Below are 27,263 nucleotides of genomic sequence, written 5' to 3' on the forward strand. Positions count from 1 at the left end.
TTTCTTAGAATAGAATTACACGTTTATTGTTCACATTTGAAATAACTTGGTTCCTGACTGAACCATTGAAAGTCCTAATGCATCTGTAAACTGAGCATCACTATAAAACAATTTAAAATGCCATGTAAAATAATATCATGTATGCATGTGTTTCATTTAATGGTTTCTCAGCATAATCACTTTGTCTATTTACAAATATATAAAGATTTTGCACTTTAAGTCATCTGAAATATCAAAGAGGTATTTTCAAATCACACAATAAATATAGAACCTGTTTTGTTAAAAATCTACGGTATACTGTACATTCAAGTTGAGGCAAAAGAAGTTTTAATGCCAGTTACTCTTGAGACATAAATGAATGTGTCCAATAATTAAACAATTTCTAAAAGTGCTATTTCTGCCTGTGATGAAAGGTATCATTAGGATCCAGTATTTCATTACAGTCAAAGCTTCAGACCATTGCTTCATTCACAGAATCAGAGCTTCTGTTACTAGAAAAATATCAAAGCTTTTATATATATTTTAAGTTATCTTCTTTCAAGAGTTGCAAGAGGCAAAAAATGGTCTAAAAAATAAAAGCCATATGCACACACATACACACACACGCCACAATTCAGATCACCAATAATCCTCTAGCAGAATGATCAAACTCACAGCGTTGTGTTTCACTTGAGAATGATACGTCTATGAACAATCTCTAACAAAACACCCAGCAGGCAACCCTAGGAAGTCTAAGGCAGTTGTTCTATGTGCAAGTTCCTACATAGCAGAGTGCCAGCTCCGGAGTCTTCCCATGACTTTGTGCATTACTGGGTTTCCTCTTTGTCACTTTCCACCCACTGATTTGGCTTGCTATCTCCTGCGGGCTTTTTCGATGCAGCGCTGGAACTGGGACAAAAGACAAAGAAATTATGCTTCAGATAGAATCACAACACTGTTTTTACAATATAATGTTTAATATGTTTTGATATATATATACACATCAGTCATAAGCCTTAGATTAGGCTTCCTCTAAGTTATCACAACTTAGTAACTGTGTCCATGTAGAGTTTAGCACTACAAAAACAATCATCATCATTTCCAATACCTGTTATGTATAATATACTGAGGTGTCTGACAAGGTTCTGCTGAAACAGGACCACTCAACGTACAATGAGGTTTTCTTTGCTGAGATGTAGATTTCACTAACCGATTGTCTTGGTCAGAACCTAAGAGATACACATATCATCAGTTAAACTACAAAGCAAACAAAAAGATTTGAAGGACTTGCTTCTTTATGTCTTCTGCTTAAAAAAAACCAAAACAAAACAAACCAACCACACCAAACATTTTACAGCTTGTCTATAATAATAAGTCTTAGTGTTATAGATACGTGATAAAAATTTGTAAGTACTCTTAATGCTGTTGAAGTTATGTTAAAATTAGAATTCCAAATTTGAACATGAAGCATTTACATACACAACCCACTGCTGCAAGTAATCATATTGAAGACAAGTTTAAAGTCTAATGTAAATTTTCTCGCTTTACAATTGATAAAGCTTTTCCACTCCTTAAGTAAAAACTTCTCCAGCGTGCATATACAGTAATTAACGCCAACATGAGAACTTGCAAACTTGTCATAGAGTATAGAAAAAGAAAAATTAAAAGCACTGTCAGAAGCCTTAAAACTTATATGAGCTTAACCATTACTGAAGTCAATGGAAAGACATGGCCAAATTTGTCAGGGCCAGATCAATCATCACCAACTTTTCCTCACATTTAGATTTCAAAGCTTTCATATGAAGTGGAAAATAATAGAATGGTTCTATATTGTACGGTATTCATCATAGCACTACAGAATTAAGAGCTTTTGGACAAATGTTGTGAAAAAGGAAAATTTAACATTAAAACAATTCCAATGATAACCTGTGGAGTAATATCCAAATGGAGTATGATCCTCTGTGTGGCAGACATTTTTCATTACTATTACCCAGTAGCTTAAGATATGTCACTTAGAAAATATGGCACTACAATGTATCCAGAAACACTAGAATTTGGAAAAAGACAATTACAAATAAAAAGTTTTAGTCTACGATGAATGTTAAGCAGATATCAAGTTGCTCACAAATCACTAAATCATGTCATTCTTCACGAGCAACAGCAAAACAATCTCAATTCTGCTCCTAAAAATAGAAGTTCTCCTACTGTGGAAGATAATTTCATTTCACACCTACAGAAGCACTACAGGAACTGCACAGAGGAGAAACAAGGAGAACCCAGAACACATAAGGCAGGCTACTTTATCTAACAAGAATACAAATTCAAGGTACCTTTACTTGCCAGGTGTTTCACACATCTTTAAATGCTGGCTGCCACAACAAGAATCTATTTAACAGAGATTGTTGTTACCTCCTTCCCACCCATCCCATGTCCCTTTTTTTTTTTTTAATCTCACCCCACTCCCCTCAAAGTATTGAGGAGTCAGTGAAGACCAAAATACTACACATGCATATTCAGGCACGAGGGGATAGGAAATAAACTTACCAACTTGAAAGAAAAAAATCATAGAAGAAAGTAAGTAAAAAATACTTTCAATAAAAACAGTATTCCAAACTGTATGTCATATAGTCATTTTTCATTATCTTTTCTGAATAAATTATTCCTTTATGAAGATTTGAATCTTAAAATTAAATCTTTTATTGCTCAAGTTTATTTTTGTTATCATTATGCTCTTTTCACTATTTTTTTCCAAAGGATTTTTTTTTTACTGAATACGTATGCTTATGCATGTTTAATATTACCTCATCCCAAATAATTAATGCTGCTATCTCCACACTATGATGATCTTGATTCAAAACTTGTTTCTAATCTATTCAGATCTCTATAGGTCATGATTTCTTCAACTGCCTTAGCAATTAATATGCTCACATTTAATTTAATTTAGTAATTCTAAGAGTTTCCCGTTCTTAACAGCTGTACTGCCAGGTACTTGACATTCACCAGATTGCTCCATAAATATAAATTAATTACATAAGTAATTATTAGGGAGGGAGTTAACACAACTCCTTTCTTAAAAGGGAATTTTGAACCATCAGTTACCCTGACAGGTATCTGGTAAAATTTGTCTTGGGAAGTTTTTGGTTTTGAATAGTTGTGTTCATATTTGCATATTCTAATTGAAAGAGAGGAAAAGGAAACACATTACAAGAAAGTAATTTGAACCAAATACTTGCTTCCTAAGAAGGCACTTGGAGTTGTCACATTTTCAGAGTGCTTGTAATCAGTAGACATACTTAAGAACTGTTGCTTCAGCCATGCTCCTCTATCTTCTTCAAATGCCTTTCTCTAGGAAAAGAAATGACAGTTTACACTTATGACCACAGAACAAACTTAGTCCACATTGAATTGATGCTGTTCCATGTAAGAAAGCAAAAGTACATGTCCATGTAACTAATGAGAGCCAGCAATTTAACACAGAATTAGTCATGTGAGCAAGCTTCTGAATCCAATAAGGATTAGCTGAGGAGGTATTTATTTACAAGCCCAACCCCATGATTTGTTTCAGAGATGTGACTAATCCTTGCATTTTACTGATCTTCAGTGACAACAATCTCCTATCACTGCCTCCTATGCTCCCCTTCCCTCTCAGTGTGGCACCTCTTGGAGGTAGCCCTCATTTCTGGGCAGCTCCCAACAAGATTAATGCTTAAACCTCAACCCTGAGCCTTCTCCTAAACAGATGAAAATGATGTTGAAAATAGCACTGATTACTTCTGTCCAAAACTGGGGCAGAAAGAAAGGGGTCGTTTCACTTTCCAGCCACTCTGAGCACAGAAAAAGAAAATAATGGCTAGAAGATAGCCTCCAAAAGAACCAATGGCTCTGGAATCAAGCAACAAGCTATTTCACCTCCAAAACCTCAGTGAAACAGGACATCCATCCCTATTATATAAAATTATTTCTAATATCTCAGTCAAAACCAGAGCAAGCTGAACTCCGATGCAAACTTTCACAACTACCTACAACGCTTGCAGCAGTGCTTCTCTTTTCACACTTTAAGCATTTTAACAAGCAGGAGCATGGGGAGTTACGCTTATGATGCAACATAGTCCTAAATGTTTCTGGACAATTATCATTTATTATTGCTCAAGACTTTTTAAACCTGAAACATGAAATTCACAAACTCACTAAAATGCAAATAAAATGAAAAACTTAAAGAATACATATCCATATATAGTGGGCTTTGTCATTATCTGTCACAGCATGAACTACTGTGCCAGTGTCTCAAACAAAATCTAAAGTATTTTATGTTCTTTACAATAAGTTTTACAGCACAAGAAAAAAGCACTGTCCTGTCAGCCAAGTTGTCCACCTAGCTCAGTATTCCGTCTCCAACAATGGCCACGAAAGATGCTATTCATCAGATCACATGAACCTGGCCACTTTCTGCAGTGCATTCCCTCAGAGGTTCCCAGCCCCAAAGTAATTTGATTAGAGATGTTGGTACTCCCTTGTCCTCTACTTTTAGTATCCATCAGTGGATGTGTTGCTCATGAGCTTGTGCAACTGCTTTTTCAATCTGCTGATATTGATTGCCTTCACAATCTTCTATGGCAGTAAAATCCAGAAATAAGCTACCTGATATATAAAAAAGTACTTTTAAAATATATTTTAGACTTAATTTCAAGCAGTTTCTATGAGTTCCTTCAAGTCCTAATCTTGAGTGTCGGTGAACAACAGTACTGCTTTCATCCGATCAACTGAATCCACTGTTTTATAAAATTTAATCATACCCCACTCCAACCTTCTCTGCATGTCAAAGCAAGCAGTTCTGTAAGCAATAAATCTAAAGTCCTTTTCTTTTCCTTCAATGGCTTTTTCCCTGTCATATCTGTACCATCTGTATCATCATAGTTTCATAACTTCCCTTCCCTGCTAAACTTGTAAACCCCTTTACATTCTTGGCCTTAACCGTTGGCTAGACCAAAGGACACACGTGCTTGAGCTCATTTAGAGAGATATCTACCCTGACTGCCTTCCAGTATGCATGCTTACTGGCCAGCCTAACTACAAGAACAGAACAGATAACGACTCTACTAAGGGGAAGATAACAATTACTTTGGTTTCCTGCAATAGTCATTGGTTTTCACAAAAGGTTAGGAATCAAGTACCTTTAAGAACTCAATCCCACAGCCAAATCGGACTGAAATTTGCATAGGGCTTGCTTTTGCAGGAAACCAAACTTAAGCAGCAGCTAACAAAGGATTTAGTGAATAAGTGAACTGATTTTTGGTAGTACTTAGATATTCCAAAAGCTGAAGCAAAACATGGGTCATTCCAGTTGTAGCAACTGTACTTTCCAACTTACACAAAAACATTTCTTTCTTTGAAATGCAATCAGAATGATCTCCTCCAATGACCAAACATGTTTTATACAGTATGGGAATGATCTTTCTCTATAGATGTTAGCAAAAAAGATATTGTTGGATGGTTGCATTTCAGTGTATGTAACAGTAAAACTACTTAACAATCATAACTCATCTTTCACAGGAGTTCCCTTTTCTAATACCTTTCCACTTTTCTAATACCTCAAGTCCTAATCTAATAGCAGCTTCTGTAAAACTTCTTCGTTCCTTCTCAAAATTCTTTTTTTGTTCTCGAAATAGTGTCCATTCCTCCTGAAGACGCTCTCTTTCTTCCAACAAATAGCAGTCCTGTAGTAACAGAGTTGTGTCATCGTCACACGGAGACATAAGCTGTTGCTGCAGATAGAAAGCAACAAAAGACACAAACATTAATTTGGGAGTGACTGTTAGGAGGTGCAGTATTTCCACAGGTTCAGTTTTATCAGAAAAATGGTTGAAGTTTAATATAAAAATAAGGTAGTATCAAGTTGGTGGCTGACGGGGGCTGAGTTTCAGATGGCAAGTAAGATGTCCCTGTTCAGGCACCTGACCACATCAGCCTCTCAACTTTGTTTATCCCCCAAAACTATTCCTACCAGGATTCTAAACTCCTTGGAATACTAACCAACTTGCTACCACACCTATACTTGGACCAACCATTAAAATAGTTCATTTAAAAAGCATTATCAAAGAACACAGAAAGGCTCAGAGGTTAGAAAAGCAGCACATAAAAGAACAAAAAAGCTTATATTCAGTTGAGAAAAATAAGAAAAATTAAAGCCTACTACCTGTAAGAGCTGTTGTTGAGTTTTGATCATCTCTTTACACTGCTGAATCTCTAACTCTAGCTTTTCAGTTTGCAGCTCGTGGTCTTCTCTTGAAATGACATCTTTTTCATTCAAAGCTCCTGAATGTACACGTGACACTAAGGGGGGGGGAAAAACCAAAGCTACTTCAAACAAACCAAAAAATTCTCACATCAGGGACTCGCAGCAAGAGCAAAATGTTTTGCTGCATTTGTCTCATCCTGAAAGAGATATACACGGTGTATTCAAAAGCACTTCTATCAATGACAAAAGATCCAGACCTGGTGCTACACATGTAGTTATGCAAAAAATCCAGTTCACGGAAAAAAAGGCGATGAAAACGTAACTGTTTCACTTTCCCCAAGGTAAACCAAGCATCTGCACTGCAATACAAGTATCACACAAAACCCCCCACTCATTTCAGCAGTTATTTAAAAGAAAAAAAAAAATCAAAACAACTGAAGACTTCTTTTCACTGACATTCTGTTAGTCTATTCTTCTGAACCCATTTTTGAAGGTCTTACATGTTCATAAAAATGTGACAGTAACTATATTTATCACAGATATAAAAAGAAAGCCTTTTCCTTCAAGTCCTGTGAAGGAGAAACGGAGCTAAAAGAACATCATGTGCATATTTTCATCCCAGCAAGGGAATGAATTAAGAGAGAAATAAAATGTATTTTGTATAATTACTATTACTGTGATAGCTACGCAAGAAGTTAAATAAAGCAATATGTAATGAGCCAAGCTGTGATCCCCTGATGCCAGTGTTTGAAAATTAATTGAATCCTGAAGGACTAGACTGTGGTCATCTCTATAGATCCAGAAAATAAAAAGGTGACTACAAGAAAACAGCAAACACTTAAACCATTTTTCCTGATGCTTACAACTATTTCTTCACTTAGTTACACCAAATCAAGTACTACTCAGAACAAGTGTTCTCAAAATCTTTTCTGTGCTATAGACATATTCTTATAGACCATCTGCTCTTTTATTCGCAACTGCATGCATGACCTTCTCAGCCTTATTCTTGACTGCAAACATCCCTGTGGTAGCAGCAGCATTTGCTTGTGTGGGAAAATAATACTAGGAAAGAATTTTATGTATTTTTAGCTGTCTTTTAATGCTGTTTAACAGCTGGAAATGAGGAGAGTCCAGTGCCATACCATCAGCCAGTTCACTCTACAATGCTACGAGCAGTCTCAGAGGTATGGATGTGGCAAGCCTAGACTCTTGAGAAGAATTTAGAAATTTTGCTTTCAATTTCTTCATGTTGTTACATCTATATTTCTTTAAAAAAAAAAATCTCAAAAAGATGGGAAAAGGCAAAAAACATTACTACAGGGCATATAACTTCAAAAGAAAAATAATTATTTCTTCAAAAAGTTGTTTACTGTGTCAAACTATAATTGTGTCCTTTCTCACGATAACAGGCTTAGTATGCAATTGCTTCCCTAACTACCCGCTATTAGAACTCACACAGAAAAATGCCAAATCACAAGCCCTTTCAGGAAGCCTGCCAGATCCCAATTCCTTCCAGTTTAGCTTTCTTTTAGCTTAGACAGTCAGCAAGGTAAAACCTAAAAGCATACCAAATGGAATTAATCGGTAGCATTTTGTATTTACATGTAATACAGTTAAATCTCACCCTGGTTATCCAGCTTCTCAACATGATTTTTCAACATTCTCCATTGTTTTCTAATGCTGTTGGTAAGCTGCTCTCGAACGGTTTCACAAGACAGTTCCCACATATTCTCCTTATTTAACTCTCCGATGTCTTCCTCCAGGTCTGACAGCACCTGTTGAAGCAAAAACAAGAGTCTGCTGCAAGCCAGTCCATCTAGCAAGTACTTCTATTATTATTCAACTACTAGAAGTTACTATTGTCTGCAAGTAGTTGTTCTGCTTAATTTGGTTAATTAGTACTATTAGAAGAATACTAATCAGAAGTTTGAGTGCAGGGTTTTATTATTTTCTTAGTAGTTTATTAGTGCTACAACAGTTAGCAAATACTAATCATCCAAGAACGGTGAATTTCAGAGCAGTAAGCGTGAATTTTTCCTCAAGTTTGTTTCAATGCACAAGTTCATAAAGACCCCGTTCCCACAGCTAAATTCTCACCAGTATACTCAATTTTGTGCCAAACTCTCCTGGCCTCATTGGAATCTCAGAAGCTGAAGGACCATTTATAGAACTAGTACCCAATTATGCTTTATACTATAAATTATACCCGACAGTCATTACTGAAGATCAACTTCTTGTTGCCAAGCTGTAGTAATAATTAGATCTACTGATTTCCTACATGGTGAACTTATAAGGTAAAGGTTAACACACTGCATGTTACTGACTACTTCACTAAATACACATAGGAGTCATTCTGTGTAGTAGAGGGGACAAATCATCCAGTGACTTTAAGAGTGTATTCGTATCTTACAAAGTAGTAGCCAGAGAGTCTAGTGCTTTTCTACACAGTGCATTCTGGGGCTGGACAAATACACCCAAGGTAGAAATAGAGGAAGTAGTACAGCAACTTGAGCAGGAGAGTGGACCTTCTGAAATAGCAAGTACCAGAATCCACAGAAACAGCACACTCTGCAAGGCTCCATCTACACGTATTCTTACGTGCTAACATGTACTATTTACTGTAATAGAAAATGCTTCATACTTTGTTCTGTAGAGTACCCATAATTCCCTTAATCTCCTATTACTAGTACATCATCAGTCTTGAATGATTCCTAGAATATACCCTTTATGCAAGTTTTCTGCATTTCAACTCTTTCTTATGCCCGGACACTCTTACTGCTAAGCAAAAGCTCAGTTAACCTAGATTATTTCCCACTTCACTCTGACATCAAAACAGAACTGCAACTTCTAGCAGGGAATCAGCAAGACAAATAAACAAACTCTTAGATAAAACAATAAATGTGAAGTGAATTGAAAGTGAAGTTTTATTTTCCACAATAATAAAATACCCTGTGAAAACAAATAAAGACTTAAAATCTGGAAAAAACACCAAACACAAAATACCACAAACCATTTTACTTGGAAAGCAAACATTGTCCTTGAACACAACAGCAGCTCTGTAAAAGGAACTAAGAGCTACTCTAAATCCATGTAATATAGGAGTGCATTCTAATTACACTTCCTCCACCCCCACGGATTCTATGGGAAGCCTGATTTCTTTGCATAAGCACCTCAAAATCTAGCATCAACACCTTAGTACGGAAGGCAGATAAAATCCAAAATGCATCATTATATAAAATTACATACAAGTAGCCACTGCATCTCAAATTAATTCAAATTATACTTTCAAGCTTTCTATTGATTAACTGGGAAGAATAGATTGGATATTGTTCACAGACAGTAGAAATATAAACATGGATGGATTTCAAGCACAGCACAGGGTGTGTAATCCACTGTTAAGTCTCACAAGAAATTTACTTTTTTTCAAATGATCAAATTACTCCAGCACTACACCAAACAAATTTAATTTTAACTGAAGAATACTTACTGGCCCATCTTCAGACCTTTCTTTAGGTTTCTGTTTCTGCGGTGGCAGAAGTGAAATAATCTCTTTCTTCATTTGCTGAAGAACTTTTTTCAGCTCAGCATTTTCCACTAAAAGCTGTTTTTGGCGTTGTTCATAATCACTTAACAGAGCTTTGTACATTTCTTCTTCATTTCTGGAAGAAGAAATCTTACAGTAACAACATAACAGCCATAATATATGCTTCAATTAATGTTGTTCTAAGACAACTACCTGGCTTCTGTCTTATCAGTCCTCCATGCACCTCTCTTCCCATCAGCTCTACCAACATAATTTAGAACTTCCATAGCTACAAATGAAAAGGATATTTCAAAGTGTGAAACAACATGCAAATACATAAATATTCAGATGACATTGCATTTACATATAGTTATTGTCAAGAGACCAAACTACCCAAATATCCCCCTCAATCTTCAAGCCTGTATGAAATCACATTGCCCTACCTAAAGTAAATATAACAGTCAAGGAAAGAAGATATTTTTTTGTGTTTGGAAACTCAACGGAGGGATATATTCTCATCCTGCCTTATCTTTGTTATGCATTTCTTAATGACACCTTCATCCCTATTTCAACATTTATATCAATGGTGTATCAACTCTAACCTCTCTTCTGGCAATAATGCCAGTTTTATCTGCAGTTTAAGGTAAACAACTTCCTGATGTTTCACAAGGTGTTCTTCAAAACAAACTTCTCTGTCCATGCTTTAAGAAAAAAAACCCAAAACAACAAAAAACCAAAGTAACTCCCCCCCAAAACCACCCCTCCCTCCCACCCCACCCCCAACAACAAAACCAACACATCACTACAGATTAGTGGTTCAAGCTCAATTCTAGTTAGCTACCAAGGAAACAGTAACTAGATTTAAAACCCTGTTATTTTGACATCACTGATACTTGAATTAGTACTAACCAACTGGAGTCAAGAACATGCCTGAAGTAAGTTTTGCTGAGGTCAGGGTGAAACTTTTAGAGGTTACTGAGCTGATACTTAACAACTTTCTGCAGCCAAAATAGGTGTTCCTGCTACAGTGTCCTAACCTGGTTTGGCTCATCCACAGCACTTTCAGAAAACTACATCAGCAGAAAACCAACTTGACTAGTTTTCTTCTGGTTTAATAAGTATACTAGCTTTGTAAAACACAACATGTGCTACAAGTGGCAAACAGCTGAGTGTTTTGGGGGTGGTGGGCATAATACAGTGTTTATGACACTACCCAAAGTCTTCTGATCGTAGCAGGATGAAGAAAATAGAGGAGACACAGCTCTAGCTTAGGAATCGCTTCCAAATAATTCTGCCTAGTAAAAAACCATCATTTTGTAAAGAACTCCATTTGGTTTGTGCTTGGCAAACAATCTCACAGAACCCAATAGAAAAGCTTATTAGCCTTACACAGTCAGCTGACGTGAAATGTTACATCCTTTTTGTAACATTCTAACATTTAAATAAAAATTATGAGGAGAGCCATATTGACTTTAAGGGCACCCAGAACCAAATTTAAGCATTTTTAACATACAGAATATGCTATTTTGCTGTAGTAAAATTCACAGAGCTACTTACCTATCTTTTTGTCCTTTTTGTTCATGACTAATTGATGTAAGCGTTCCTTTAATTTGTTGTATTCTCTCTCTTTCCTCTTCATATCATGATTGTACTGCGTAGCTCTACTTGAAATTATGTTCTGTAACTTTTGTACCTAAAAGCAACCCCACAAAAGCTGTGTTAAACTACAGCATAAACACATTTCTTCAGAAAACCAAAACACATGAAGCAAAATGACACTTTTATTAAACTGTATTTCTGATGAAACGAAGTGAGAACAGGAGTCGGGAGAACTCTCCCAACTCACAGATTCTGACCTCAAACTTGTCTCAGGGGACTTAGTTTCTTTGCCACAGAAAACAACATATTATAATAGTATGGTTCCTCTGAAGTACAACTAAACTCATGTTCTGGCCATTCACACAGCCTGCTTTAATACCTTTATTGAACAGAGCAGAGAAAGACATACTTTCTGTTTCAGTAATTAATGTTTAGGATTTAGTTTTATTCTAACTCTAAGATACACTTTTGAGGTTTACACTAAAAAAATAATAAACTCATCTTATTTTGGGCAGCAGGCTACTGGAAAACAGACTATTCAATTTAGTATTAAAAAAACATTAAAATATATCATAAAGCACATTCTTGGCCTGTACTATCAATACTTGCAGTTGGGATTTTTTTTAATTGTCAGTTTTAACTTTATAAACATACAGCACATTCAATATTTTAAGCTGGAACTTTAGGGTGCTCACTCTATAGAGATAGCGCTGTGATTGCTAACTATATGAATATGTTCATGAACACAGAGAACACTCACAGAAACTTAGGAGCCATATAAAGTACAGTGTGTGGAGGGAGAAGGAGCACACTGGAAACTAATCTCAAAACAAAGCAGTCTTGGATTTCAAAGTGCTTTCTGATCTTTCAGAACTCCCAAGTTAATAAGACTGCTTTTGGGCTGGGCTTCCTCCCACCTCCCTTCTCTTTGGTCTTTTGCTCTCCTCTACAATGTAACCAGAAAAAGAGAAGCTCCCATACACAAATGTGAAGAAGCGACTGAATCCCGTTGCCCCCTCCTTTTGATATTTTTAACGTTCCAAGATAAAGCTATGCTCAAAAGTAGAGACAGTCTCAGAGAGCTGCACATGTGCATTCCTGCAGTACTCTCCGCTATTATTTTAAGATGGACCTATCCCTTTCAGAACCTATTCATCCATATGTAATATGCCAATTTCACTTTGGTGAACGACAACTTTTTACTAATAAAACTATTTACTAATAAAAAAAGCATTTAAAGTGAATAATTACAAGACTCCTTGCAAAGAAAAAAAATCATATTATTGATTATCTATGTAATGACACGTTAATATACAAGGCAACTCACTTCATCCTTTTCATTTTTAAGTAACTGGTGCAAATTTCTGTTCTTGCTTTGCAGTTGTCTGTCTCTTTCCTGAAGTCCAACTATTTCCCTTTTAGATAATTCCAACTGTTCCTAGAAGTGTTGACAGTTCAGTATCAGTAAGAATTAATAGCAAAGGATTAAAAAAAAACAAAAACAAAACAACCCACCAAACCACACAAACCACCAAACTATCAAGCCACCTCACTTGAGCCAAGTTTGCCTATATATTCTATCTCTAATGTTTTGGGCATGATCTTGCCTTCTCAATGACAAGTTAGTTCTATTTGCTGGAGCAAGAAGTATGATTCCCCAGTACAAGAAACACTCCTGCTCACAAGAAACAAAATCTGGCTTGGTATTTAACAGTTATTATTTTATACAGTTATTACAGTCAGGATTCTGTAAGCATATCTACTGTTAGAGTGAGGCAGATACTAAGCAACCAGTATGAACTCGGGACTACAGCTTTACTGGAATGTTTCTGTTAAATAATCAAGGGAACAATTAACTCAGATATGCAGACTGTGACCATAACAAAGCAAATAGGACATTTCAATACACAGAGTAAGGGTAGGCAGATGATCTTACAATAACAGATTATGCAAAAGTAGTGTTTTAGAAATCTTCCACAAATATGAGACTGAAACAAACCTGAAATTGCCAACTTAAGTGAGAGAGCCAAACACTACATACAAGCTCTTTTTCTTCGTATATGCAGCAAACAACAAATGCGTAGAGATATTTAAGCAACAAGAACTTCTAAGCAAACTACATCAGAATATAGGTAACACAATAATGGAAGCCAAGAGGATTGCTGCATGGTATCTGAAAGAACATTCGTGAGAAACCTTCCAAGCTGACAGCTAAATTAAATGCCCCGGAATTGAATTAGTACTAGTAAGTTTTAAAAGCCTCACCTCACCTTAAAGCCTCACCTTAAAGCCATTTGCTTAGGGAAAGTGACTGATGTTCTGGAACCTAACATTATAAAAGTGTGCGTATAGAAATGAGTGCAGTTGTGTGTGATTTTTAATGTCACAATTGAAATGCTTCTACATGGATGACCAATCTCAGCAGAAGGACTCTTATGATTTTAAGAATCTGCAGCAACATTTACCAAGAAGATAGTGCTGGCCAGCCCTAGTGAAAAGCAAGCTTAGAAAAGCCCTGAATCATGCATTGCAATTTTTTAAAAAATTTATTTTCTTGACAGAATCAAGGGAAAGACACTACTCTTCTAATATAACTGCACATACAAGTACCCATGAAGTAGCATAGGCTGTGAACTTCCAACATAACAGCTACTCCACAGCAATGGGCCTGGTCCTGTGATAAAACTAAGCTTAGTAACTTCAGTATTGACAAGAGCTTTTGAGCAATTCTGACAAGAAACCCTTTGTAATTGGCTATCCAAGGAATTAAAAAAAACACCACCACAAAAAACCCCCTCACAACACGGAAAAGCTACAGATAGGGAGAAACACTGATAATAACCCTGTGACACACACTAGAAACACTACCTACACTTTTTCAAGTTACAATTATATTGGGACTTTATCTTTTAGAATTGGGGCTACCCTTTTAAGTGATACTGAATGATATGAAGTATTCAACATTTTCACTCACAGCATGTATTCACATTTCCAGTCTGAACAGTCTTCTCTGTTCCTTGATTAAAGAGGCCATAATTCTAAATAAGTTTTGAGTTCCCTCATTAATTCATGTTTCGCTAACATTACAGAGAATGGAAAAAGACATCAAAAAAACCCAAAATGCACATAAAACAAACTCCAGATTAGTACTGGGGAGAAAAACAAAAAAGCACTCACTGTTAAACATGTACAGTATCTGTAAAACATAATTGCTGAATAATATTGGTGGAATTATCTTGGTTTCTACCTTTAATTTAGCATAGCAGTTCTGTAAGTGGTCCATATCACTACTCAGTTTCAGATGCTGCATTTCTACTTCTTCCTGAGCTCGAAGGTTCTTGTGCTGCCGTAGAAGCAATTCATTCATGCAATTTATGATAGATATTAAGTTTAATTCTTTTTCTCTGGACTCCATATAGATAGAAGGAAAGCCCAACGTTGTCAATTCCTGGTAAAAGACAAGGAGGGTGAAATAAGCAACTGGATCGATCTCTCACAATTCTTCAAAAGAGAGAAACAGTATTGGTGAAGTCTTATACAAAAGGAGAGAGGAAAAATAACTTTGGCTTCTGGGCATTGAGAAGGAAGCCTTCTTAATCCAGTGAATCTTTACTACCACAATTGATTTAATGTCACCTTCACACAACCTCCAATAAACAAGAAGACCTGGCTTACCCTATCGAGATAGGATATGCTCTGTTCAATATTCTCTTCTGTGCAGAAGGCACTGAAAAAGCTGTGCATGTTTTTGGATGAAGGCAGTGGCAAACGTAGCACTTGTGAGTTCATGCTTGGGGCAGATATCTTTTTTTCTGAGGTATATTCAAAAATATTTTTGCTATCTAAAAGTCAAAAACATTAAGAAACAAGTCAGGACTAACCGTTTAGAATACATCACCAAAAAAAAATCAAATCCTTTATTAATTAAATTATTATTGAGATTTACAATTCTAAAGTTTAGAATTTAATCTAGAATGTTATACATTAAATTATTCACACACAAAAAAGGCAAGATTCCACTGAAGATTTAAAGACTCTATAAGGTATTATAACTTCCAAACTTTACGCATCTGCCAAGAAAAAACTGCCCAAACTTTCTTCTTAATTGGCTTGCTACAACACAAAATTTTTTCTCTTCCTACACAGGTGCAAAAGCTGTGTGTTCTGCCAGAATTCTTATAGAATGTATGATATCCTTATTCATATTAAGCATATGCTGCAATTTACTTTTCCACTAGGTAGAAGTGGGCAAGAAAATGTTTACTCCTATAATAAATTTGTAGTCAATTTATGAGACAAACCAATATAGAACAAGTAAACAAACCTCTGAAAATGCACGATATCCTGAAAGGTGTGATTAATAAAAAAAAAGGGACTGAAAAGTCTTAGAATCTTTATATACATGTGCCAGGACAGTATTTTACAGTAGCATTTCTGCGATGACTCAATCCAAAACAAAGTGCTATATGTGCTATATATTATTTAACATTGTGCTTAACTAGTCAAACATGTCAGGCACAAAACTCCACTCTCTCTCTCTTTAGCAGCTATAACATCACTGGTGAAGTCCGCAAATCCACTAAATTCAAAATATTACTAATTTACCTGATGACAGCACTGGCACAGTAATAGTCTTCCAATCTCCCATAGCAACAAAGACAGGCAGGGTACCTGAGCAACTGGTTCAGCAGTGAAGTATTTAGTACAATTGCTGGCAACGCGTGTTACGTAGGCATCTCCTAAAATAGCAAGAGCATTTTAGATTAACAATAGCAGCTAATACAGCTAGAAGATTAAAGCAGGCATAGGAGAGTGAGTATCGGACTTGAGTCACACAAATTTTTTCTACTTATTTACACAGCATTTGGAACACAGTAAGCACAGAAAAATGACGCATCTATCTATATTTAGTTAGCCTTAAACTTAACTAAGTCTTGCAAACCATTAACTAAAGCTAAAATGCCATGCACACATGAGAATAATAGAGACTCGCACTATGGATAACTCAGTTGTTACTGGTGACATACATCAGAGAAAACACAGTAAGCCAAATAAGCCAAATAAATGTTTTCCTGCCATAGAACCAGGAAGCAATTCTATCAAGATAAACTGATGTGAAGTTTTAACATAAACCTGTTTGAGTGGGATTATTACTTAAGGATAATAAAAGCTCTAGAGAGGATATATTGGCTGAGAGAGGACAAAGGAACTTCTAACAAGTATTTAACCATTTAAAGTTAACTTAAACATTTAGTAATAATGACTTTCATAGAATCATTGAGGTTGGAAGAGACCCTTGGGATCATCGAGTCCAACCATCTACCCTACTCTACAAAGTCCTCCCCTACACCATATCCCTCAGGACAAGTTGCTTGCTTCTTTACAGAATCTCTAAAATTTTTGAGGAAAACAAACAGGAGAAGCCTTACCCTGTTGGCACAGTCACTCAGTTCAGCACTGGCCCTCTGGAAACCAAAGGAAAGTCACACACTTGTAAGAAAGAACAATCCGATTGCCCCCTCACCCCAAATGCAGCACCCAGTTAGAAGGCACATAATAGCATTAGAGTTACCACACTGCTGGAAACTTAAAATCCAGCTTGGATGCTTAAGATCTGGACAGCATAACCCATCAGCTGTTACATGAACAATGATAATTCGGAGAACCAAACTCTCAAGTTGGATTTAGACGGATTCTAGAGACATTTAGAGCACAGGGATGTTTTCGTCTAAACAACCCCCACCCCCTTTTCCCCTGCTTATGTTCTAATAAACACACTCTAGATAAGCAAATTCTAAATTTCTGACACCAAAACCTTGTATTTTTATCACTGTGGAAAAAGCTATCATTTGGGGGACAAAAGAAGGTGCATGTGTGTGCTCTATTATCCCTAAGGTCTCTTGAGAACTCGGAGGCAGCAAGAATCCTTATCAACATTTCGAAGTGCAGAACACAATGCCCAAAGTAACACCAAATTTAAAAATCATACCAGGGCATAGCAATATTATGGAATGCTCAGTTCTACAAAATAAAATATCCAGCTTGATGAATATTTCTCCAGGTTCATAAATTTACTTGGAAAAAAAAAGTTATCCTTGTAGCAACAGGATGAGGGGTGATGGTTTTAAACTAAAAGAGGGGAGATTTACATTAGATATTAGGAAGAAATTCTTTACTGTGGGGGGTGGTGAGACACTGGAACAGGCTGCCTGGAGAAGCTGTGGATGTCCCTTCCCTGGAGTGTTCAAGGCCAGGCTGGATGGAGCTTTGAGCAACCTGGTCTAGTGGGAGGTGTCCCTGTCCACAGCAGGGGGGTTGGAACTCAATGACCTTTAAGGTCCCTTCCAACCTAAACCATTCTATGATCTGAGTTGAAAGCTTGCAGGAACTAATAAAATTACGTATCAAAAAGTACACATAAGGCAGCAACAAGACACAGGTAAAGCAACAATCTTGTGGCTGTTATTGTTTAAAAAAAATGTGAGGTTCTGCCCATATTAATTAATGTACATTTTTCATCTTTTTTTCTCCCGTAAAACCAAAATGTCTAGAAATGAACAAAGTGAGGGTTCAGATTCTAAAGACAAGAACTGACTTTGGAGCAGAAGTCTGCAAGGCAATCTTTTTTTTTCTCCCCCACACTTTCAAAACAATTGTGCTTTTAAAAATGGAATTCAAAGTCAAACTAAGGATTAAGGGGACAAGCTTCTTACATGTTAATTTCCTTTCTGCTGGACCCATCAGATGGAGAAACCTGCAAGCATAGGGGGAAAAGAAAGCAAATGAAGCTACAAGTATATTCTCATTATTAGCATTGCAATCTTGCATTCTAATAAGGCATTTCAAAAGATTGTTAAGAAACTCAAGACACACAAATTCCATTGACAACTGTTGGAAAGTCCTCAAAAATAATACGTTTCAGATATGCTGTTACTTTCAAACAAACTGGCTTTTATTCTTTAAGAGATTGCATATCCATTATGAGATCTTACCATCCAAATTCCCTTAACCAACCCACAGATGTCTCTACACTGACAATACTATTCTGACACAGCATCTATCACCCCAAACAATGTTTGACTGAAAGCAGAAACTAGACTAGTCCAGGTGTGGGAATGAAATGTTTCTTTAAAATTTGAGTCCTGCAAGCCACATGCAGATTCAATCAGTGCAAATACTTCATCAAGACTACTTTCTAGTGACACACTATTTCTAGGTACACCACCAGGAGGAAACAAAATTAACACAAACTCAGGCTCATAAGGATGTCTAGTGAAGACAAAGAAAGCAAGAACACACAAGCAGTACAATAATGTCCAGGTAATGCAACTATATTCTTCTCACATTAATCAACCTTGAAAGCTCTAGAGCCTTTTGTCTTCAAAAGGCCACCTGCAGTACACTGCACAATGTTTAATACATCAGATTAAAAGCCACCTTCAGCAATTTCAAGATTTGGAAAGTGTCAAACACAAATGTTTCCTTCAGCTGTTAAACCACTACCCCAAAGTATCTTAAATTGTTATGCGTCATCAAACAAGTGCAGCAGCTTTGGAGCAGTAATCATTTCAGAAAGCAAGTCAGCATTTTGTACTTGAATCATCTTTACATACTGTATTCAGAATTAAACTCAGATGTACAAAACAGACAATCCCATGTCAGCTGCAAATGGGAATGCTACAAGCCTTTAGTCCCATGCTGAGATCATCTCATCAGTTCCACGTGGCTCCTACTGCCAGTTCAGGACCTCAGACACGACTTCTAAAGTTACCGAGCCATTAAGATCCATCAGATACATTTCCTTCCCAGTCTAGGCAGTTTCTCTGGACCAACGCTCAAGATAGCCTCGCAAAATTAATTTAGATACACCATATTCAGAAGGGACTGTTCACCTTTATGGTGCTACAATGCTCTCTTTAACCACCGTAACATACCAGGAATGTGTTACAAAGAAGAGGAAAGTGTGTAACTCTGAAGCAGTATTTTGCGTAATTATGGAAGAATAATAAAATAATACACAAGATTGAGAAGTACTTCAGGGATCTCCCTAGGCTATCCTAGTTAACGCAAAAAGGCTTTAAAAGGCTTAACTGAACCAAAGCAGTAGGAAGGTATTCTGGGTTTGTTGTGCCACACCCCACACATCACTCCCCCAAATCTTGCTTGGGAGAATATGTAGTAGGAAGAAAAAAAAAAAAATCAATCATATTTTGCTGATTCACAGGGTCTCATACTATTGTCAAAAATCTGACTGAAGGTGGGACTGAAAAGAACCTCCAAGCAGCCAAAACCACTGTAACTACTTAATGATTTTCCTTCTGTGCCCACTCTCTGTCCATGGGGATTTGTCGCAGTTACTTCACCAACAGGTTTGATGACTTGCCCAAAAACCTGTAACAAGCCAACACTTGCCAGATGAAATTCTGCCAATTGGCAGTGCCGCATTCTGTCCAAAGCAAGAAATTCTTTGGGTGGACAACACTTAGGTGGATTGTCAAAAAATGAGCCTCTGGGACCCAATTTCACATGCATGCATACAACGGCAGGGCCATCTCACTGCAACTAAAAATCTGAAAAACAAGGAAATCCCAAACACACCCAAAAATGCTTATGCTAAAATCACAGAGAGCTCAATTAATACTAAGGAAGCAGTAGTCAAACCAAGGCATTCAAGTGCTCGTTAGAACAGGTGAAGTAGAAAAAAAAAAACCAAGAACTTAAAAAAGGCCATCATGGTAGTAACAAACCAGAACTTGATTCTTAGAAACGCACATGGGGAATTTTCACAAAAATCTACAGGAATAGTTCCACAAACTCCTATGTGTTTCATTAACAAAAACATCTTTCTTTTCAAGAACAAGTTAAGGATAAACTTAAAAAATAATACATTTCACAAACCCAGAAAGCTGAAAAGAGCTGTTCTTAGAAGTTATTGGTTTGCATTTTGGGGGACAGGGAGAGACTGACAATGAATGTGCCAAGATTCAAGATAGGAATCTGATTAAGCAAGCCATAACACAACTTGAAGATCTAAGCACTAAGAAGTAGGATTATAAACTTTACACAATGCAGCATACTTAGAATTTCTTAAGATCATGCTTAAACTTGAAAAGGAGTAGTCATAACTGGCTTTGTAAAGCTCATTCAGACAATCAGAAGAGAATCACTTGTCACAACACTGTGGAGGGATCACATTACACCATCTGGCCATCTCTCACCTACACAGGGTGTGACATAAATGGGAAACGCAGTATCTGGTAACCCAGAAAATTTTTTTGCCCACAAGCTAGAGAGGATAGGGAAAGGCCATTTTTGGAGAGATGGTTTCTACCTGCCTCCAATATTGCAGTGTCTTGGAAAAAAGTTTAAAAAGGCGGCATCAACCAGAAATTGTCAAACATTCCTTCTCTGTATATTTCAAATACTACTACAAGTTGAGACATGTATATGTTTCAACTTGTCAAACTGGAGGGTGGGTAGTTAGCATTTGCTTTAAGTGCAATAGGATTGCTTCTACTAAAATTATATCCCAAAAGGAACTGTGAACCTGCTTTAAGCTTTTACATCACAGATGCCAAACAGATGGCTTTTATCCGGATAGACTCAAAGACACATCAGTCTATGTTAATTTAGGATACACTCCATCATGACACTGTAGGTTTACAAATATACTCCTGATAATATCATAATACACATACTTGTTTTAATTCATGTAATCATCGTGAAAGTCCATGCATTTCCTCCTCAGAGTTTTGACGCCTATTCTCTCTCTACAGCTCTTTTAATAACATGGTCTACAATTAGTACTAAAATATGCATATCACATCTAGTGATAACTCTATAGTTGAAAGAATTCCTTCCCCTAAAATTTAATATTGTAATTTTAACGATGGTCTTGCAATCAAAGCAGGCCCCAGATTTTTCCTCCCACATTTAGAAGATTGTGGCCATTTAGTTGTAATTCTATTAACTGCAAAATGGGGGTGGGGGAATCCACCACTTTTCCACATTCTGTGGGAATTTTAAGTAATATCAAACTTCCAGCTAAGCTTCTCAGTATTGTCAAAAGTAACGTGAAAAGGCAAGTCAAACCACCCAGCCTGCAGACGTTATATCTACGCTTCATTCTGAGCACATCACACTCAGAAAATCCCAACTACATTTCTCCATTCTGTTTCACAAAAAAAAAAAAAAAAGAAAAAAAGTTTTAAAAAAAAAAAAATTTGATCTTTGAAACCACCCAGCCTGCAGACGTTATATCTACGCTTCATTCTGAGCACATCACACTCAGAAAATCCCAACTACATTTCTCCATTCTGTTTCACAAAAAAAAAAAAAAAAGAAAAAGAGTTTTAAGAAAATAAATATTTGATCTTCTCAACACGTATAACCACATGAGAATATACCCTCACATCTGATAAAATTCAGTGTTTGATGACAGTTTGTCACGGTCTTTACCTGAAACAGTCAGGTTACAAAGAATCTAATTTACTACCTCAAGATTCAACTCTACCTTTTTCATACACAGATGACTGAAATTCTGTTAATGTAATCACTGAAAAAACTGAAACACATGGAAATGTTTCATCTGTGTCCCAATCTGGCTCCCAAATTTCTACCCTGTTTTGAACTAACACTATGAATCTTCAAATCAGCATTTTCCTATTACCAAACAACAGCACTAATTTTGTTAATCTTCAAAATTGTACTCCTCTGTTTGCACTCACAAAGCACTTACTACAGGTAGTTAGAACCTCCCCACATCACAGACAACCAAGAGGAAAAACATCTCAGGAACTGTTTTCTGCAGTTCCTCCTCCTTTTCCCGAGACCAACTTCAGTAGCCAAACTTTATAACTTGGCTGTCTCTGTAAGAGATGATTTTAAAAAGAAAGGAGAAAAAGAACAAACAAACAAAAAAAAAACAACCCACAACAAAACTAAATAAACCACACCCTTACTAGTTCCTGAAGCTGGTAATATTTACTGGTCAGAGACAGAACTAGTATTCCAGATCTCAGGAGTGATGAAACTCAGAAGTTTCAGTAGCATATTACCTGTAAATTAAATCAGGCATAGTTTCTATTGAGCATAACAGAAGCCTCACAGAACAAACTTGGTAATTAGAAACAAATAAGACTGCTGAAATATCAGCACACCTTCTGTGGAAAGAAGGAAAGCTAACAAGACTGGCACAGTGCTCTGGAAGAAGCAATAAGCCAACACACCAAGACAGTATAATTGGATTTCCAAAAAGCTTTTCATGAAGTTTGCTACCAAAAGCTCTTAAACTAAGATGTCAGGGGATTTATTAATAACCTATTATAGATAGAGAAGGGCAAAGTGTAGGAATAAATTAAAGAAGGGTGAGAAGAGGGTATGAAAGTATACCATATGAAAGTTCCAAAGAGACAAAAATTTAGAGACCCAAAGGGATCTGTGCAGCCATCTGTTGTTCAGTAGATTTAAAAAGGTGATGAGCAGGTAACTGAGAAAGCTCATGTACTGTATAGACTTATTCAGAAAAACAAGCACCCAGATTGAATGACAAGAACTGCAGAAGGTTGTCTTCAGTTAAAGCAGATGGATGATAAAAATCAGCAGCTGAAATTCCACGTTCATAAATGTAAACTAACACAATGAAAAAGCCAACTCCGCTACATACTTAAACCAACAGCCTCTAGTTAGGTATTATCATGCAGGAAGAGATCTCAGGGTCACTGATTAATCCTCTGGAAGTAACAGCTCACAGGCAGTTAACAGAACATTGGAGCAGAGGACAAAAAGAGATCATCATAATGTGTCTGTATTTAATATTCCCCAGCTTAAACATCACACACAGGTACAACCTTCCCTGTAAAAAAGAACAGACCTGAAAATGGTACAAGAAGGTCAGCCAACATTTTAATACAAGAAACTAATAAACTATGAATTTTCAGATGAAACAGCTAGAGAAATAAGAGAAGTGTACAGAATAATTATTGCTTCTTTCAACACAACAGTTAAGCAGAATTGAATGAAACATTCAGTGCAAAACCTGGAACACAAGAGCATTTTTTTTTCCATATAAAACAGTTAACTTGTGGACTCACATCACAATGAGGTGCTGTGAATGCTAAGTATATAAACTGGCTTAAATTCATTGAAAAACATCCATCAGCAGCAATTAAATTTAAAGAGAGAGAGACAACCTCTGCTCAAAAATCCTTCAGCTCCAGACTGCAGTAGACTGGGAGAATACGTGGATAAAAGCATCGCTGTACTACCAACCTATACTTATGATCTTTTCCTTAGCATCTGCTGCCAGCCCTTTCCAGAGACAAGATACTGACCCCAATGAGCCTGGCATTACCCTCTCCTATGATCTCTCCAGTCTAAATGATAACTGATATTAGTACAACAGCTTTCCCCCAGCAAAAACCAGACAGAACATCTTCCCCCCTGAATACTTATAATCTAAAATCTCCATCAATAGTAACAAATAATTTCTCTAGGTCTCCTTTCTAAGTTCACTATTAAAATTTACCTAATGCATTCACGTTTTACTTTGCATGCCTCCTATTTTAAGTCATTGCCCTGAAATTCCTATCATACCTTTGTAGCATATGGAGCCCCATGTAACTATTGCACTGACAGCACAGAAAGCAGCAGAGTGTTCTACATAAACAGGGGATGCAGCAATACTACAAGCTGATCCTGCAGTATGATTTGATCTTCAAATTGAAGTGCTGTAAATGAATACAAAAATGTTTTTAAATGAAACTAATTAAAAAAAAAAGGGCAAAATCCTTTTTGGAACATCACGTGAAGCTAACAGCTAAAGCCGAGCAGTCACAAATCCACTGACTCAGTAGTAGAAAGCTTTACGGCTCTCACCTCTTCCAGCGTCCAACGCTTGTAGCTTCAGAGAGACCAACGAAACGCCGGGCCTTCAGCGGGAGGGGGCACAGCCGGCAATGCCCAGCCGCTAACCCAGCTCTCCCCCGTCCCTACGGATCAGCGGGAGAAGAAGGAGCACGTATCAAGACCCACAACATCGCGGCAACCAGCGCGGTTCCCTCTCCCGCCGCCACTACGCAGCCCTCCCCGGGGGCGAACCCAGCCCACGGAAAAGCCCGTTCCCCCTCAGCCGGGCTCCCACACCCGCGGCGGGCGGGCAGAGACCGGTAAAACCTCGGTACCTCAGCGCTGCGGCGCCCTCCGGATCCCTCACCGCCCCCTCGCCTCACCAACGGCCGCCCGTTACCCGCCGCCCCTCGCCAACGGCTGACCGTTAACCCCACCGCCCCTCAGCCAACGGCCACCCGCACGCGCCGCGCCTCACAGGGAGGAGGAGGAGAAGGAAAAGAGGCGACTCCTACGCCCCGCAGCTGCCGACGCCACCGCTCCGGCCCTTCGCCGGGCCCCGCCGGGGTTAAACCACCCCCGCCTTCCCCCGCACGCCCCCGCCCCACCGCCGCTGCCATAGGCCGAGCAGTTGCTAGGAGACCTTCAACAAGGGCCTGCACCGGCCCTCGGCCCGCCGCTGAGGGAAGGCATAGCCCCGGGTAATCTAGTTTAGAACCGGTTGGTAGGCCCTCAGGGCGAGGAGAGGCCTTCTTACCTAGTGCCTGGGCCAGAAGGGCGGAGGGGGTCACAAGTTTTGAAAGTATAAATCTGTCAGTAAATATTATGCCTGGCACTCACCAAGAGTTAAGTGTCATGGCCCAGGTGTGACAAAAAATGCCTCCCTGGAGGACCACCAGGACTGGCATATGCCTTGTTGCCCAGAGAGCATCAGTCAAATGGTCTAGCATTACCTCACTAAAAATGTGAGGCTTTTAATAAAACCACCCAATTAAGTAATCATGATCCATAAGAATGGATTGCTTTCATTATTGGGGTTTGCAAGCCTGCAGCCGTCTTTTCAACCAGTCATTGATTTTTCCTTGTACCCACTACCTTCATATCCAAGTACATCGAATTCCACAATCCTGTGCGTATACATGTCTGCAATATCTAATTCTCCGTCCTGCATGTTCCTCTAAGTTTGTTGACATCTCACATCTCTATTCTTATATTTTGGTGCAGGAGAAAAGGTCAGGGTTTATGTTGCCTTTCATAATTTGAAATTTTCATCCTAATTTCTTTCCAGTTTAGTAAACATTTTTCAGTATTAGCAACCTTATTCTGCTTTTGTTTTTAAAGATGAGGTGACCAGAACAGGTTCTGCTGAGTAAAATAACATTTTTAATACAGTAAAGATTTTAATTTCTAGTGACTAATGAGCCTTTAAAGGATATCCAGCTTCAGTCTCTGAAAACTTACCTTTATTCATCCAATATTCTCTTTACATTTTGCTTTGAGGAGAGTGTCCTGCTAGAGGACCCAGTGCAAATAATCACAAATGTCTAAAAACAAGCAAAGTGAAGAGATGATTATTTTTGTCAATTTGTCAAAAGCTAGGGCGTTGTAGTGCAGGTCAAGAAATAAAGAAACAACTACTGTCAGAAAGGCTGTTACGACTGGAAAGCCACCATCACAGAGAAATAGCAGCAATTGGGATACAAAATATTTTGATAGATTATATAGAATCATAAACTCTGTTGTTCACCCAAGTTGGAAAATTTTGATTACTTTTCTGTGTTTTCAGTGTAAGAAGGTGGTAACACAGGATGCAGACCCTACAATAGCATTTTCATTGTCAGGGTGGCCAAGCGGACAGAGCGATGCAGAGCATCTGCAGAGCAGAGCGATGTTCTGCTCCAGGCAACAAGGGACGGAAGTGCAAAAGAAAATGAGTCCTGTAGGTTTTCCTGCCACAAACACAGCTGTGATAAACCTCCCAACATCTCTTCCATGCTGCTTGCTCTGCTTCCAGATTCTTTTTCATTCAACATTTCTGGTTTTCAAAGGGCAGCTTGAGAGTGGAAAAATGCTAAATAAGGTCAAAATCAGCCTTTCAAAATTCACACCAAGATTAAACTCCCAGAAATGAACTATGCTCCTGTCATCGAGACTGGAAGTAAGGCTATTTCTCTCATATATGGGCAGACCATAATTACTTCCCCAAGCAGATGAAAAAGACAGATAGGGCTAGTAAACTGACCGGTTCTTGCTGTGTAGGAATCACACTTCTGCAGCTTGCAGAAATACTAGTTATTGTTTTGGCTTTTAGTACCTTTGCAATAACAGTAATAAATATTTTTAATAACAATATGTTCTTTTTGGAGTTATTTTGGTCTTAGGAAATCACTCCTTCCAGTGCAGAATAAATATTTCCTTTCATGACCCAGGTTAATTGCAGAGACTTTGGACCTTTACACTGTGGCTTTGCTGCAGGTGCACTCTTAGGAGGAAGCAGGCTTACACAGAGTATAATATGTTAGTGGTGATGGCAAGTGGGACAACAGACTTTGTTCAGAGGAAGGATTAAGTTCCTGGTGCTTTAAAAGATTATACATGGAGTGGGTGGTGCTGAATTCCCTTTGTCCATTTGATCTTAGCAGCTGTTCCTGAAGTTGCTGTTATTCAAAAGAGAACTCCCCAAGCACTTTGCTGTGCATCATGGGTTGTGTTTGCTTTATGTTTTTTTCAAAGGGCTGTCCAGGAAAGGAGAAGTCTTTGTGGGATGCTTTCAGGCAAGAGGGTCAGAGGAAATTTTGCCTTATGAAAAACTGTAGCCCAACACAGTTCTTTATTGATAATGCACCAATTTGGTATCACATGGTCTTCCTAAACCACAGTGAGAATCAAAACCTTTCTGAAGTGGTTCATAACAAGGTGGCATATCGGTAGAATTTTGGTGCAGGGAAAAGGTAGTGTCATTGCAGGTTTTGGTTCCTAAAGGATACAGTAGAGGGTAACATCAGGTATTTCTTGTGCTCTCTTGAGAAACATCATAAATATCCTGTAATGTATGTCAGGTTTTGACTGTAACATGAATTT

General features: G+C 37.7%; 1 protein-coding gene across 6 annotated transcripts; it reads right to left on the reverse strand.

The window, feature by feature from the left end:
* SSX2IP (synovial sarcoma, X breakpoint 2 interacting protein) lies at nucleotides 1-24,739 on the reverse strand. 6 transcript variants are annotated; one of them, XM_014939538.1, is made up of 17 exons: nucleotides 24,661-24,739; nucleotides 24,213-24,325; nucleotides 18,050-18,090; nucleotides 16,766-16,801; nucleotides 16,008-16,075; nucleotides 15,012-15,178; nucleotides 14,584-14,784; nucleotides 12,664-12,774; nucleotides 11,295-11,430; nucleotides 9,951-10,026; nucleotides 9,702-9,873; nucleotides 7,839-7,989; nucleotides 6,173-6,309; nucleotides 5,568-5,741; nucleotides 3,213-3,324; nucleotides 1,088-1,208; nucleotides 1-888 (listed from the first exon to the last, which is right to left on the reverse strand). In XM_014939538.1, the coding sequence occupies exons 6-17, from the start codon at nucleotides 15,123-15,125 to the stop codon at nucleotides 807-809; spliced, it is 1,587 nt and encodes a 528-aa protein (XP_014795024.1). In that variant the 5' UTR covers nucleotides 15,126-15,178; nucleotides 16,008-16,075; nucleotides 16,766-16,801; nucleotides 18,050-18,090; nucleotides 24,213-24,325; nucleotides 24,661-24,739; the 3' UTR covers nucleotides 1-806. The 6 variants fall into 6 exon arrangements, with proteins under 6 accessions (XP_014795024.1, XP_014795022.1, XP_014795020.1 ...); XM_014939536.1 differs by having other exon boundaries at nucleotides 3,273-3,324; nucleotides 15,942-16,075; XM_014939534.1 differs by having other exon boundaries at nucleotides 15,942-16,075.
* Between the last annotated feature and the right edge of the window lie 2,524 nt (nucleotides 24,740-27,263).

The sequence above is a fragment of the Calidris pugnax genome, unplaced genomic scaffold (assembly GCF_001431845.1).
Source record: "Calidris pugnax isolate Ruff unplaced genomic scaffold, ASM143184v1 scaffold18, whole genome shotgun sequence".
NCBI classification, from domain to species: domain Eukaryota; kingdom Metazoa; phylum Chordata; class Aves; order Charadriiformes; family Scolopacidae; genus Calidris; species Calidris pugnax.